Genomic DNA, 13,016 nt, shown 5'->3' with positions numbered 1-13,016 from the left:
CTGCGTGTCAATCGTAGTCTGAAATCTACCCGTAGTAGTTCAACATATTTTAGTTTGAATCATTTATCTTCATTATAATGTTGTTTGATTTAGTTTGAGTTCAATTAATTTTTGAGTTTAGTGATTTGAATCTACTTGTTTGTTATTGCTATTGAATCTGAAAGTAGGATTATTGTTAAAATTTGTTCAGTCAAAATAATTCCTGCTTTTTGTTGTTCATGGTATGATTTTCAGTTTGCATCATTTCCGTTAATCATGATTCATGTTGTTTCAGATTATTGTGTTGTTAATATTGTTATTTCCTTGCTCATCCATTTTTGGTCTAAATTAACCAGGATTGGTTCCCAATATGGTTAATTTATCCACATTAATTTGATGTTGTTCAATTTGTGTTCATGTGATTTGTTGTTTGAATTTGTTTAGAAATTGGTCATATTGGCTATATTTTGGTTGAGATTGATTATGTGATTGGTTATAGCTGATGGGGGTAGTTTGGTAAATTGCAGTACATTCAGGGGTAAAATGGTAATTGCAATAAGGTCGGAGGGGTAGTTTTGGAATTAAACATTTTGAATAATTCTTTATGTTAAGCATGGGGAACAAAATGTAATGGGGTGGGGGTTGATAATAATTATTTAATATAATGGGGGACAAGACATAATGTAGTGGATGTGAATATTGTACTTGTTTATGTTAGGCATGAGGGACAAGATGTAATGGGTTGGGGTTGATATATTTATTTAATGTAGTGGGGGACAAAGCATGTAGGCATGGGGGACAAGACACAAAATAGTGGGGAATAATTCATTTATTTAAGAAAGTGGGAAACAAAGCATGCAATTGAGGGAATATTTGGGGTTGGAGATTCAAGACTAGAGTCTTGTTATAAATAGAGTTCATTTTGACACATTTTGGAGGGGCTTCAAGACTTGAGAGGAGAGAAAAGACTTGAACTAGAAAGTCTTACTTAGAAAGAGAGGAAGACATTCTGAAAATCCTAAGAGAGTGTTGGAGAGTTTAAAAAGAGAAAACAAAAAAACAAAGTGAGAAACGTGTTTTAGTTTTCAAGTTTAATACACGCATGGGTTGTCGCTGTTTAGTTTGTTTACAAACTTTCGGGTTTGTTCTATTGAGTTGTTCGGTTTTTCTTCAAAGTTTTCTGGGCCTTGAATCTGGTTCGAATTTGTTGCTGTTGGGTTGTTGCTGTTGCTGTGTATTTGCACTACTACTGCTTCTACTAATCTTCATCTTCTTTCCTTGCTTTCCAAATACCAGGTACACAAACTGATACACTGGTTCATCTTGTAAGCCACTCGAAGCATGAATGCAAAAATGAGAAAGATTTGAAGTTATAATTTAATGTAGTCTTTTCTTTCTTTTACTGTCTGTATGTATAATGTTCCATGCGTTACCATGTAAACTCTTTAAACAACTCACTTTTGAAACTTAACTATAATAACTCGAAAGTATGTAAATAAAGTAGGACCTTATCTTCATTTATTTTAGAAAACAAAAAATAGAAAATATAGTCATGCTAAGATTATCCTTTTAAAAAATAATGAGACGAGTCTCGCCAAATAAAAATGCAAATTGCAGGGCCCTCAATAATTGGTCATAATAAATACTTAGAATTTAGGATGGACTGCTTAGTGAATTTCACTGCCTTCCCCAAAGACAATAACGCGTTAGACTCTTTAGGCGCGATTTAATTAATCTTACCTTCTTAAACTCGGGTGCGCATTTCATGCGACCCAAATCCAAATCCCAAAACATTGAATAAAACTGTGTTCCGGATTGCGGGTGCATTTCATGTGACGCAATCCAAAGACATGTTTTTAAACGATGTTTACATTCTTTTAAAAATATAATAATAAAAGCGGTAAAGAGTTAAAACTTGCATAAGCTCGCATAATTCTATAAAATCAGATAAACAAGCCGAATATGACAGTTGAGCGACCGTGCTAGAACCACGAAATTCGGGAATGCCTAACACCTTCTCCCAGGTTAACAGAACTCCTTATCCGGATTTCTGGTTCGCAGACTGTAATATGGAGTCATTCTTTTCCTCGATTCGGGATTAAATTGGTGACTTGGGACACCCTAAATCTCTCAAGTAGCGACTCTGAAATAAATAAACAAATCCCGTTTCGATTGTCCTTTAATTGAAAAAACTCCTTCACCCCTTGCGGGGGCGGAAAAAGGAGGTGTGACAAAGACTAATGGGTTTTAGCTGAGATAAAGATGAAGGAGAGGGTACTTTAGGAATGAGGATTGAGGACCAGGTTAGTATGAGTGTAATATCTGGAAAGGTTGTAACCATTAAAGAAATTTTGAACAAACTTGCAAACCTCCCTTTTTATAGTGTCCCAAGATGCTTGGTAGAAGTGACCATTGAAGCCATCCGGGCTTGCAGAGCTGTTGGGGTCTATAGAGAATATTGCATGTTTAATCTCTTCTTCTTCAGGTATCTGGTTCATGAGGTGGTTGTCTTACTCTGTGACCATCGGTTCAATGCACTCCAGAATGGACAGATTATTGTCACTTTGGGTGTGAGTGAACAGATTGCTAAAATGATCAATAGCAGCACTTGTAGTAGCTTCATTTCCCTCAATCCATGTTCCTTGATTATCTTTAATTCTGTAGATATGTGCTCTCCTTATTTTCTCTTTAATCACATTATGAAAATATTTGGAGTTAGAGTCACCTTCTTCGGCCGATTTGATTCTGGATTTTTGCTTGAGAATGGATTCTTGCATATTTAGCCATCTAGTATATTCTGCTTGGGCTTTGTATAGGTTCTGTCTATTGGCATCGTCGTTATTAGTCTCATATTCCTGCTCTAACCTACACATTTCTAGCTCTGTTTGTTTGACTGAAGTGAATACATCTCCAATAGACTCTTTGGACCATTTGCTAAGGCCCCTGGCTATAGCTTTCAATTTCTGTTGAAGGATCCATTTGTCGTTTCCCTGGACCTCTTTGTTCCAGATGCTTTCAATTAAGGAGTTGTAGTCGCTCTACTTAGTCCAAAAATTAAGGAACCTGAAGTATTTGATAACTTCAAGATTCTCATTACCAAATTTAAAGGTGATGAGACTATGATCCAACCCTGATTTGGTATGGTGGTCGACTCTATTTGTTTGAAAGTTCTCTGCCCAGTCTTCATTAATAAGAACCTTATCCAGTCTTGTACTGATTCTTTTCCTCCCCCTGCTGCCATTGCACCATGTAAAAGGATTCCCTATAAAGCTAAGATCTGACATTCCACGATCATCCATACATCTAATGAAGTCTACACTCTTGCTTAGAGTGTGAGGGGTACCACCCTTCTTCTACTCTGGAGCCATAGTAGTGTTGAAGTCACCAAGGATGGTCCATGAGCCATTGATTCTGCTGCTCATGTTCCTTAGTTTGGTCCACAACTTTCTTCTTTTCACAACACTATTCCTAGCATATACTGCTATGATCCAGTATGTTTGCTCATCTCCCTTTATAGTTTATCCTGAGAGTAATCTGTTGTCTTTTGTAGTCTTCTAACTTTTCAGGAGAGAGGAAAGGTTCCTAGAGAATGACCATGTGAGCCTTATGAGTTCTGACTAGTTTGGCTAATCTTTCACTTGCAACCCAGGTAATTAATTTCATAAACCATGGCGATGTCACTTATAACACTCTTATTAATAATTGTAGGTAGTTGATATTGTCACAACCCAAACCGATGGGCCGTGAAGGACAACCCGGTACCTTACTTGACCGAGTACCAACATAACGTATCTTTCTTATTGTATCATTATATACACGTGACATACGGACCTAATAGGCCAATATAATCATTTATAAACTCAAACATAGGCCGACAAGGCCGTACAATCTTTCACGTATACGACATATGTCTACAAGCCTCTAAGAATATATAAATGTCATAAAGGTGGGGATAGAGTCCTGCCATACCAAACAATACACGTCTAAATCATACTAACCAAACAAGCAACTCCGAAGCAAATGGAGCGCACCAACATCTTCCGCTGAGCTGATAGCCTACTGGGAGGGCTCTCAACCTGTCTATCGGGACCTGCAGGCATGAAATGCAGCGTCCCCAGGCAAAAGGGACGTTAGTACGAATAATGTACCGAGTATATAAGGCACATAAATACATACATAAGAGACATGGAAGAAATATAGAGTACATGACTCAACTTGTAAGTCTGAATAACTTTGTAAATCATAAATTACTTTCAGCGTCATGCATATGCGTATGAATGTAATGTCATGCATAGGTACATGTTTCATAACATCATCAGCCTTTGAGGGCATCCCGTCATATCATATCAGCCACTGTGGGCAAAATCATCATCGTATACCAGCTGATCAGGTGGTGATGCGTATATAACGTCATAACCTTTCTCATATCCCATATACATATATATATACATATATACGCGTATATAACGTCGTTTGAATACATACATATATATGCGTATATAACGCCATTTGAATACATACCCATATACGCGTATATAACGCTGTTTGAATCATATTTCAGCCATTGTGGGCAACATCATCATCATATACCAGCTGATCAGGTGGTGGTGCGTATATAATGCCGTAACCTTTTCCCATATCCCATATACATATATATACATATATACGCGTATATAACGCCGTCTGAGTCATGGGTCAATGTACATGTATAAATGCATGAAATGCATATGAAATACTATAACAAAATCTCTCGGTACGTTATAAGACCATTATACCTCTGATTAACATCATAAAATTATTTTACGTATTTTCTGAGACCCATGAACAAACGATGGAATAATAAGACATATGAAAATTCAAGAACATAGGCACTTCTAATACTTCTATGAGTAGAGTCATATATGGAATTTGTGCATTTGCGCGTTTCGTTCATATCGTATGGATCGTGCCAAAAGAAAGAAGGGATAGCCTTAACATACCTGAGCCGGTTCTATATCCCTTTCAATACCTCCATCGCATAGGTCTTGGACAAGGAAACAAAAGAGAACTTCCACCAAAGATGATGATACGATCAGATGAAGCAGAACGCTGACATGAATTGTTTTGTGTTTCATTTGTTTGAACCATCTTAGGATTGCATGTTTGGTCATTATGTAGTTAAGTTCTTGATGCCCTTGCCCATGAATGTATTTAGTTGAAACTGAATGTTGACATCAATAATTGTTTTGCCTTTTGCCAAATTTTGTAGGTTGTGGGCCCCACTTATGTATGACTTGGCCACCAATAATTCCTCCCATTTTGCCACCTTTCAATGTGACTTAAGAGTCACTTAAATGGCCATGTGTTTTAGCCACGTTACCCTTTTGGATAATTAATTAAATTTATCCACTTATTAGTTAACCGGGTAATATTTCGTTACCCGGTAATTAATCTATTACCCGCATAATTGAGAATTATTTCCACTTACTTAAAATATTATCACTTTTCACATACCTCATACACCTTACTATCATGGTCATGTGGTACCTCGTATGACACTAGTCCATAAATACCGAGTATTTTAGCTCGGGCCGTATTTTATTCCAATATGCCAACTTGGACGAAAATTTATTTTCTTTGACTTGCTTCCCTTATCACCTTCATGAATTTACTTATCACTTGTTTAAAATAGCATAATACTTAAAATCTCAAAATAATCCCATCCCCGAACTTACATCGATTAACTTACGACGAAACATTAACATACGAAAATGCGGGATGCAACAGATATCAAGAATGTCCATGTTAGTGATCAGACACAACTTCCGACAAGGGAATAAAGTAGCACATCTTTTGGCCAAAGAAGCATCAAGGCATCTAAATATTAATAAACTTAGTCGTCTTGCTATCCCACCACCTTTTGTCATGAACAGGATGCTGGCGCACAAAGATGGTGAAGTTTATATGAAGTTTGTTTCTATTTATGTATGTAGACAATTAGATAAGCTTGGTAACCTCAGTGCCATGCAAGGCCAATCGTCAGTATGTAATGATCTATTAGGACCAAACACAGACGCAAGTATACATGGTCGTCAAGTAATAAAGTGACTCGAAAGTCGGATGTCGAATCCACAGAGACTTAGATTGACGTTAAATAAGCAAACTAAAATCAATTAATTGTCCAAGAAAACAAAAAGTATTAATTTCCTATTACAACTACTATTGAGAAATTTAAACACGTAACCAAGGAAGATATAGATTCTAGGGTTGTGGTCGGTTTATCAATCCAATTAAGTTCAATAATCACACTCGTTAATCCAGATTATCTATTGTTGCTAATTAATTGGATTTGTTATATGAATAGCATATTCCCACAATACTATCCGTTTATCCATAATATATCAACCTTATATTTCTATGGTCTTGAATCTATCATGAACGAATATAATGCGGTATTCAACTAAGCAAGACTGTTAGATATATTCCTATACTAACCGCGAAATTTTTCCCCGAGCCACGGGTTCAGAAACAAACTCTCTTTAATTATACTCTAATCTAAACACGACTTTCCCGAGCATAGTATAGATAGTAAATAGAACTCAACTGCTGGCCAAACAATTAAGCAATTATGCACAAAATTAGAAAAACAACCAAAGATGATAACTCGAATTAACGGTAATATAATTAATAAATTTCAATATTCATGACAACCACAACCCTAGAATGCGAAGTTTAGCTCCACATAGACATGGTAGCAAAACAACAAATCATCAAGAAAAAGTAAAGATTACTAAGTTTGATGGAAGAAATATGGAATGTGATGAATTCCGGCCTCCACGGCGGCTCCGTGCTCTCCCTAGGTCTAATATCAGGTCTCCCTAGGTCTAAGATGTGTCAAAAGTTCTCAAAATAACATTTTTATATGTATTTTTACCGAGTAGGGTCGGGCCCAGACGAAATACTCTTTCCTGCGCGAAATAGGACTCTGGCTCTGTAAAAATTTGTACAGGCGCGCTGCACCCTGCGATGCGCTTGTGGAGTTTATCAGCAGGCTTCACTTTTCTTGTCAAGCCAGTTTTTACACTGATGCGCCGGGCCTTGCGGCGTGACAGTGTAAATTTCTCAGAGTGAAATTATTTCATCCTTTTTTGTCATCCAGACTTGGTACACGACCTCCGAACACGATCTCGTCTTAATGTATTGGACTTTTACTCAGATTTCAAAGCTCCAAATTGATCGATTTCATTCCATAATGCCTACATAGATAAGAATCACTCATACAGGGCATAAAACACATATTTAGTGCAAAATGCTACCGATTAAAGCTCAATTTCAATTAAAGTGCAGTAAATTAAAATATGTAATTATAGCCTATCATCAATACCCCACACTTAAACCGTTGCTCGTTCTACGAGAAACTATACTTTATAAAGACACGACCTTTTAAATAGCTCTCCTAGCTCATCATATCAAGAATATTTATAATAGACTAAACGCAAGCGTGTAACATCTTCACCTCAAGGTTTAACTCACAAGTATCACGCATTATTAACAACTCACCCACTTACTCTAACATAGAGGTCAATGACATTACCTTTTCTTCATGAATCAAGTGCCCTCACACATCAAGAGAGATTAGTTTCACACACAATAAAATTTACAAACAATTAGGAACTCAAGATAGAAGGAATTCACTCACTCTCAGAAATAACATTCATATGCTACAAAAGATACACCATAGACTTGCCCGTAGTATACTACTCTACTAATCAAGCTCATTCAGTCTAGGATCAAGTATGACTTTATTTGGTTGTAATGTAGGCTGCGGATTGGGTAGGATACATTTAGATATAATAGTGACTATACCTCCCTAATCACTTTAATACATACACTTTAACATTTAAAATCTCACACTTATGTTAAACCATAACTCCACTTTCACATCAATATATATTAATCCCACTTCTTTAAGCACAATTACATCAAAAGTCACCACTATCACAGAATATTTTTTCACAGCAATACAACTATTTTTTCTTTCTTTTCTTTTTAAGTGGCTCTTACTTTTTTTTTTCAAAACACTGCACCTTTCTCCTTATTTCATTAATTTCACTCAAAAGCTAAACCAACCACCCCACACTTCAACTTTCAAAGTCAATAATAATTCAAGTACTCATGAGAGGTGAAAATGTTCAAATAGATGGTTAATTCAAACAAATGGGTAAGGTTTGTAATGTGGTTGCCAAAGAAACAGGATTACAAGCTCAAAGGGGTTAACTATGATACATAACAATTAGGCGGGTAATATATATATATATATATATATGACTCAACAAAAAAATGCCTATATTACTTCCAGACTGAACAAAACTACTATTTCGCTTTGCAAACACACGGACAAGTTCTAGACATCAAATGTAATGCACAGAATAATACAAAACCTTACACACACATGACACATAACTCACTCAGGATTGGACTCATCAAGACACTCTAGTCAAAGAAATTAAGCAAAGTTAAGATCATACAATTTAAGGTACTTATACAAGAGTCAAAAACTGAGTCTAAGCGTCACAACCAAAGTACTCACTATTCTCTAGGCATAACAAAGTTAAGAGATATTGCTTCAATTCAAAACATAGCCCAAGGTTTCCTACTTCTAAAAAAATAAAACTAACTACAGCCGGTTCAAACAAAATCCTTGGAAAAGAACCGCGGCACAAAGAAAAACTAAGGAGGAATTGCTACACTACCTACAAAGAAAATCTTTTTGTCCTTTTTCTTTAGACTTAAATCCCTCAAGAAATCTGTCTAGAAGATTCATCGTCGGGAAGATTCCAATTTTTTTATATATTTTTTTTCGATTTTTTTTCATAGCCACTAAAATACTACACAATTACTAAATCACAAATAAGAAGTTAACATTTTTTCTACATCCTACTAATCATCTAGAGAATTCTCTCATCCCACACTTAAAAAAGTGCAGTGTCTCCAATGCACGAATAAAGCAAAACAATAATAAGGGTGGACAAAAAACTCCCTGAAAGGACAAAGGCCGAAGCATAGCGGCTCACGGGGACTCAAACTTCCCCAGACATAGTCCTTTGTGTGGCACCCTGCACTTAGTTCTCACCATCTAGCTCGCTTTTGCACTCTTCCAATGACTTTGCTTCCTATGTTTATAATCCTACAAAATAAAAATAAATACTACAATAATAATAAGAAAAAATAAAACTAAAAGAAAACAGTAAAGATGGGTTGCCTCCAACAAGCGCCTGAGTTAATGTCGCGACACGACACTGTTACTCTACTCAGGCTGGGCGCTTTCTCTTCTTCTTTCTCCCATTAAGCCTAACCTTTTTACACGCTCTCAGAAGATCTCCTCTTTCATATCTGGCTCTTTTCTCACTCATCCTTACACACTCAGCTTGCAACACCACCTCATCCAACTCAGTCGTCCTATCCGAACCACTGCAATTCACATAAGGACTTTGCTCTATCCCCTTTAGTTCTACAACCGTAATTATGCATAAGTCCTCATAATGCTTAGGGAGCTTAAGTGCCTTGTATACATTAAAAGTAATTTCCTCATTGCCAACTCTCATATTCAATTTTCCTTCCCTAACATCAATTAGCGCTCCACCGGTAGCTAAGAATGGTCGCCCCAAAATAATGGGTACTTCCCCATCTGCCTTGTAATTAAGAACAATAAAATCAGCATGAAGAATAAACTTTCCCACTCGAACTAACACATCCTCAATAATTCCTTCTGGCATAACTAGTGACCTATCTGCCAACTGTGAAGTGATTGTAGTAGGTTTAAGCACCCCAACCCGAGTTACTTGAACACAAAGGATGACATCAAATTTATACTAGCCCCTAAATCACACGTGGCTCTACCAACTTCTTATTTTCCAAGAGACAGAGGAATTGTGAAACACCTAGGATCCTTCAACTTAGGAGGGAGTTTACTCTGAACTCTAGCACTGCACTCTTCAGTAAGTGCAACTGTTTAAAACTCCGTATGTCTTCGCTGGTTTGCCACAATATCTCTGAGATACCTTGCATACTTAGGCACTTCCTGCAAAATTTTCACCAAACACAACTTTACACGCACTTGGCTCAAAATATCTAGGAATTTCTTGTACATAACATCATCTTTTTGCTTTTGCTGTCTTTGTGGAAACGGAGGTGGTGGCCTTGTCACAATTTTTGGCTTTTCTTTCTTATTCTCCTCAAGAGGCTTAGGAACTAATTCTCCTTCAGGTCTAGCTGTATAATTTTTTTTCTCCGGCAACGACGCCAAATACTTGTTGGGATCAAACACACATGCAAGTATACGTGATCGTTAAGTAATAAAGTGAGTCGGAAGACTGATGTCGAACCCACAGAGACTTAGATTGACCATTAACTAAGTAAACTAAAATTAATTAATTGTCCAAGATATTTAAGAGTGATATTTTTCTATTAATCTACTATTGCAGAAACTAAATAAATAACAACTAAATTATCAGGAATGCGATTTTGTATGACGAGATTTTACTTTAGAGGAGATGAAAATTCCAGGGTTGTGGTCGGTGTATCAATCCTATTAAGTTCAATAATCACACTCGTTAATTCAGATTATCTATGGTTGCTAATTAACCGGATTTTTATATGAATAACATCTTCCCACAATACTATCCGTCTATTCATAATATATCAACCCTATATTCCTTTGGTCTTGAATCTATCATGAACGAATATAATACGGTATTCAACTAAGCAAGACTGTTAGGTATATTCCTATCCTAACCGCGAAATTTTTCCCCGAGCCACGCGTTCAGAAACAAACTCTCTCTAATTCTACTCTAATCTAAATACGGCTTTCCCAAGCATAGCATAGATAGTAAATAAAACTTAACTGCTGGCCAAACAATTAAGCAATTATGCACAGAATTAGAAAAACAACCAAAGATGATAACTCGAATTAACGGTAATATAATTAATAAACTTCAATATTCATGACAACCACAACCCTAGAATGCAAAATTTAGCTCCACATAGACATGGTAGCAAAACAACAAATCATCAAGAAAAAGTAAAGATTACTAAGTTTGATGGAAGAAATATGGAATCTACTGAATTTCGGCCTCCACGACGGCTCCGTGCTCTCCCTAGGTCTAATATCAGGTCTCCCTAGGTCTAAGATGAGTCAAAAGTCTTCAAAATAGCGTTTTTATATGTATTTTTACCAAATAGGGTCGGGCCTAGACGAAACACCCTTTCCTGCGTGAAATAGGACTCTGGCTCTGTAAAATTTGTACATGCGTGTCGCACCCTACGGCGCGCTTGTGGAGTTTATCAGCAGGCTTCACTTTTCTTGTCAGGCCAGTTTTTACACTGCGGCGCCCCATGCGGCGCGACAGTGTAAATTTCTCAGAGTGAAATTATTTCATCTTCTTTTGACATCTAGACTTGGTACGCGACCTCCGAACACTATCCCGACTTAATGTATTGGGCTTTTACTCAGACTTCAAAGCTCTAGATTGATCGATTTCATTCCATAACGCCTACATAGATCGGAATCACTCCTACATGGCATAAAACACATATTTAGTACAAAACGCTAGCGATTAAAACTCAAACCCAATTAAAGTGCAATAAATTAGAGTGTAATAAGTGACTAAAATACGTAATTATAGCGTATAATCATGATCCAATGCATCAAATGACTGTTATGATAGCATTAATGAATAAATATTTCCAATTTCTCAACCAAAAAAAAAGGTACTGCGTTGATTTTGGCTTTCTCATATAATTATAATAACAAAATACATTAAAGATAAGTTGACTCCTAAATGTATCGGTACACTAAAATTATTTATATTTCCAGCTTATTCATTAAATTATAACGTCTTTTACGATTTTCTCTTAATGTCAACGTCAAAATCAGACAAGTTCCACATTCAAACATTATGAACCTTCTAAAAATTAATTCTTCGCCTCAAATATTCGGGATTTTGTGACCTTTTTCTGCTTAAACAGTATAAAAATATATTTTAAATTCTTAATACTCTCGTTTATAAATACCTAATAACCCTATAAGTTTTTGTTATTTTAAACAACAAAGAAAGATAGTAGTACACGAAATTTTTTGAAAATTAAAGGACAAAAAAGTTGAAGTTAAGCGTTTCATAAGCTATTTTGCCTTCTTTTTTAATTTTTTTTTGTAAAAAGTACTAAATTCACAAGTGAACAATTTTTTGCTCAAATGAGTGGTCTCCCAATAAGTCAGTAACTGTATTTTGGAGCAAATAAATGAAAATTATTTTTGGCAAATTAGGTAACGAAGCCACCTCTCACGCTTTTAAGTTTTTGTTGTTTAATTCCTGTTAAATTAATTTTATTTTTTAAGTTTTATGTATTAATTCGGTAATAGGTATTGTTTTTACTAGATTCCTCCTTTACGTGTATATAATCAATAAATCATCCTTATGATAATAACTTTGCTATTCTTGGAACTATCTTTCCTTTTATTATGTGATTTTATTAGTTATTGAAAAATATGATTTTTGTCTTTTCGTTATAATTTTTTCATAAAAGAATATAATTTTGTTTTATGCAAAGTTAGTAAATCTTTGTCTTGTTTTAAATTAAAAACTCAAATACACAAAACTGAAACTTTTTTCTTTCATTTAATTTTTATCTAATGTTCATAGAAAATGCTTATTTTTTGTAGGAATTTCATGCATTATACCAATACATATTTTTGGTATCGCAAAAATATATAAAAAATTACTTATTACATCAATAACAAAATGAGATGTAAATCAATAAGAATTCAACAAACAATATACTAACCTTGAACCAATCAAAATAAAAAGAGAAAAAACTTTTGATTACCCCTTCCCTCAAATAATATACTTAACTTGATGAGGGACATTCATTTCGTAACAAAATTGTCTTGCTTTTTCCAATCTATTAAGAAAAGTATTATCCCTTTTTCAGCAGGAGCGATATTCTAAGTGGACATTAAAAAAAATTAAAAGCATAAATAATTAGAATATTTCAACAGA

At 35.4% G+C, this 13,016-nt stretch overlaps 1 protein-coding gene across 1 annotated transcript; it reads right to left on the bottom strand.

Annotated features, from left to right (window-relative positions):
* Positions 1–2,489: 2,489 nt before the first annotated feature.
* On the bottom strand, positions 2,490–3,278 carry LOC104231465 (uncharacterized). Its single transcript, XM_009784468.1, has 2 exons — positions 3,177–3,278; positions 2,490–3,017 (listed from the first exon to the last, which is right to left on the bottom strand). The coding sequence occupies exons 1-2, from the start codon at positions 3,276–3,278 to the stop codon at positions 2,490–2,492; spliced, it is 630 nt and encodes a 209-aa protein (XP_009782770.1).
* Between the last annotated feature and the right edge of the window lie 9,738 nt (positions 3,279–13,016).

Source organism: Nicotiana sylvestris, chromosome 1 (genome assembly GCF_000393655.2).
Source record: "Nicotiana sylvestris chromosome 1, ASM39365v2, whole genome shotgun sequence".
Taxonomy (NCBI): Eukaryota; Viridiplantae; Streptophyta; class Magnoliopsida; order Solanales; family Solanaceae; genus Nicotiana; species Nicotiana sylvestris.
This window is presented reverse-complemented; position numbering and strand designations above follow the sequence as displayed.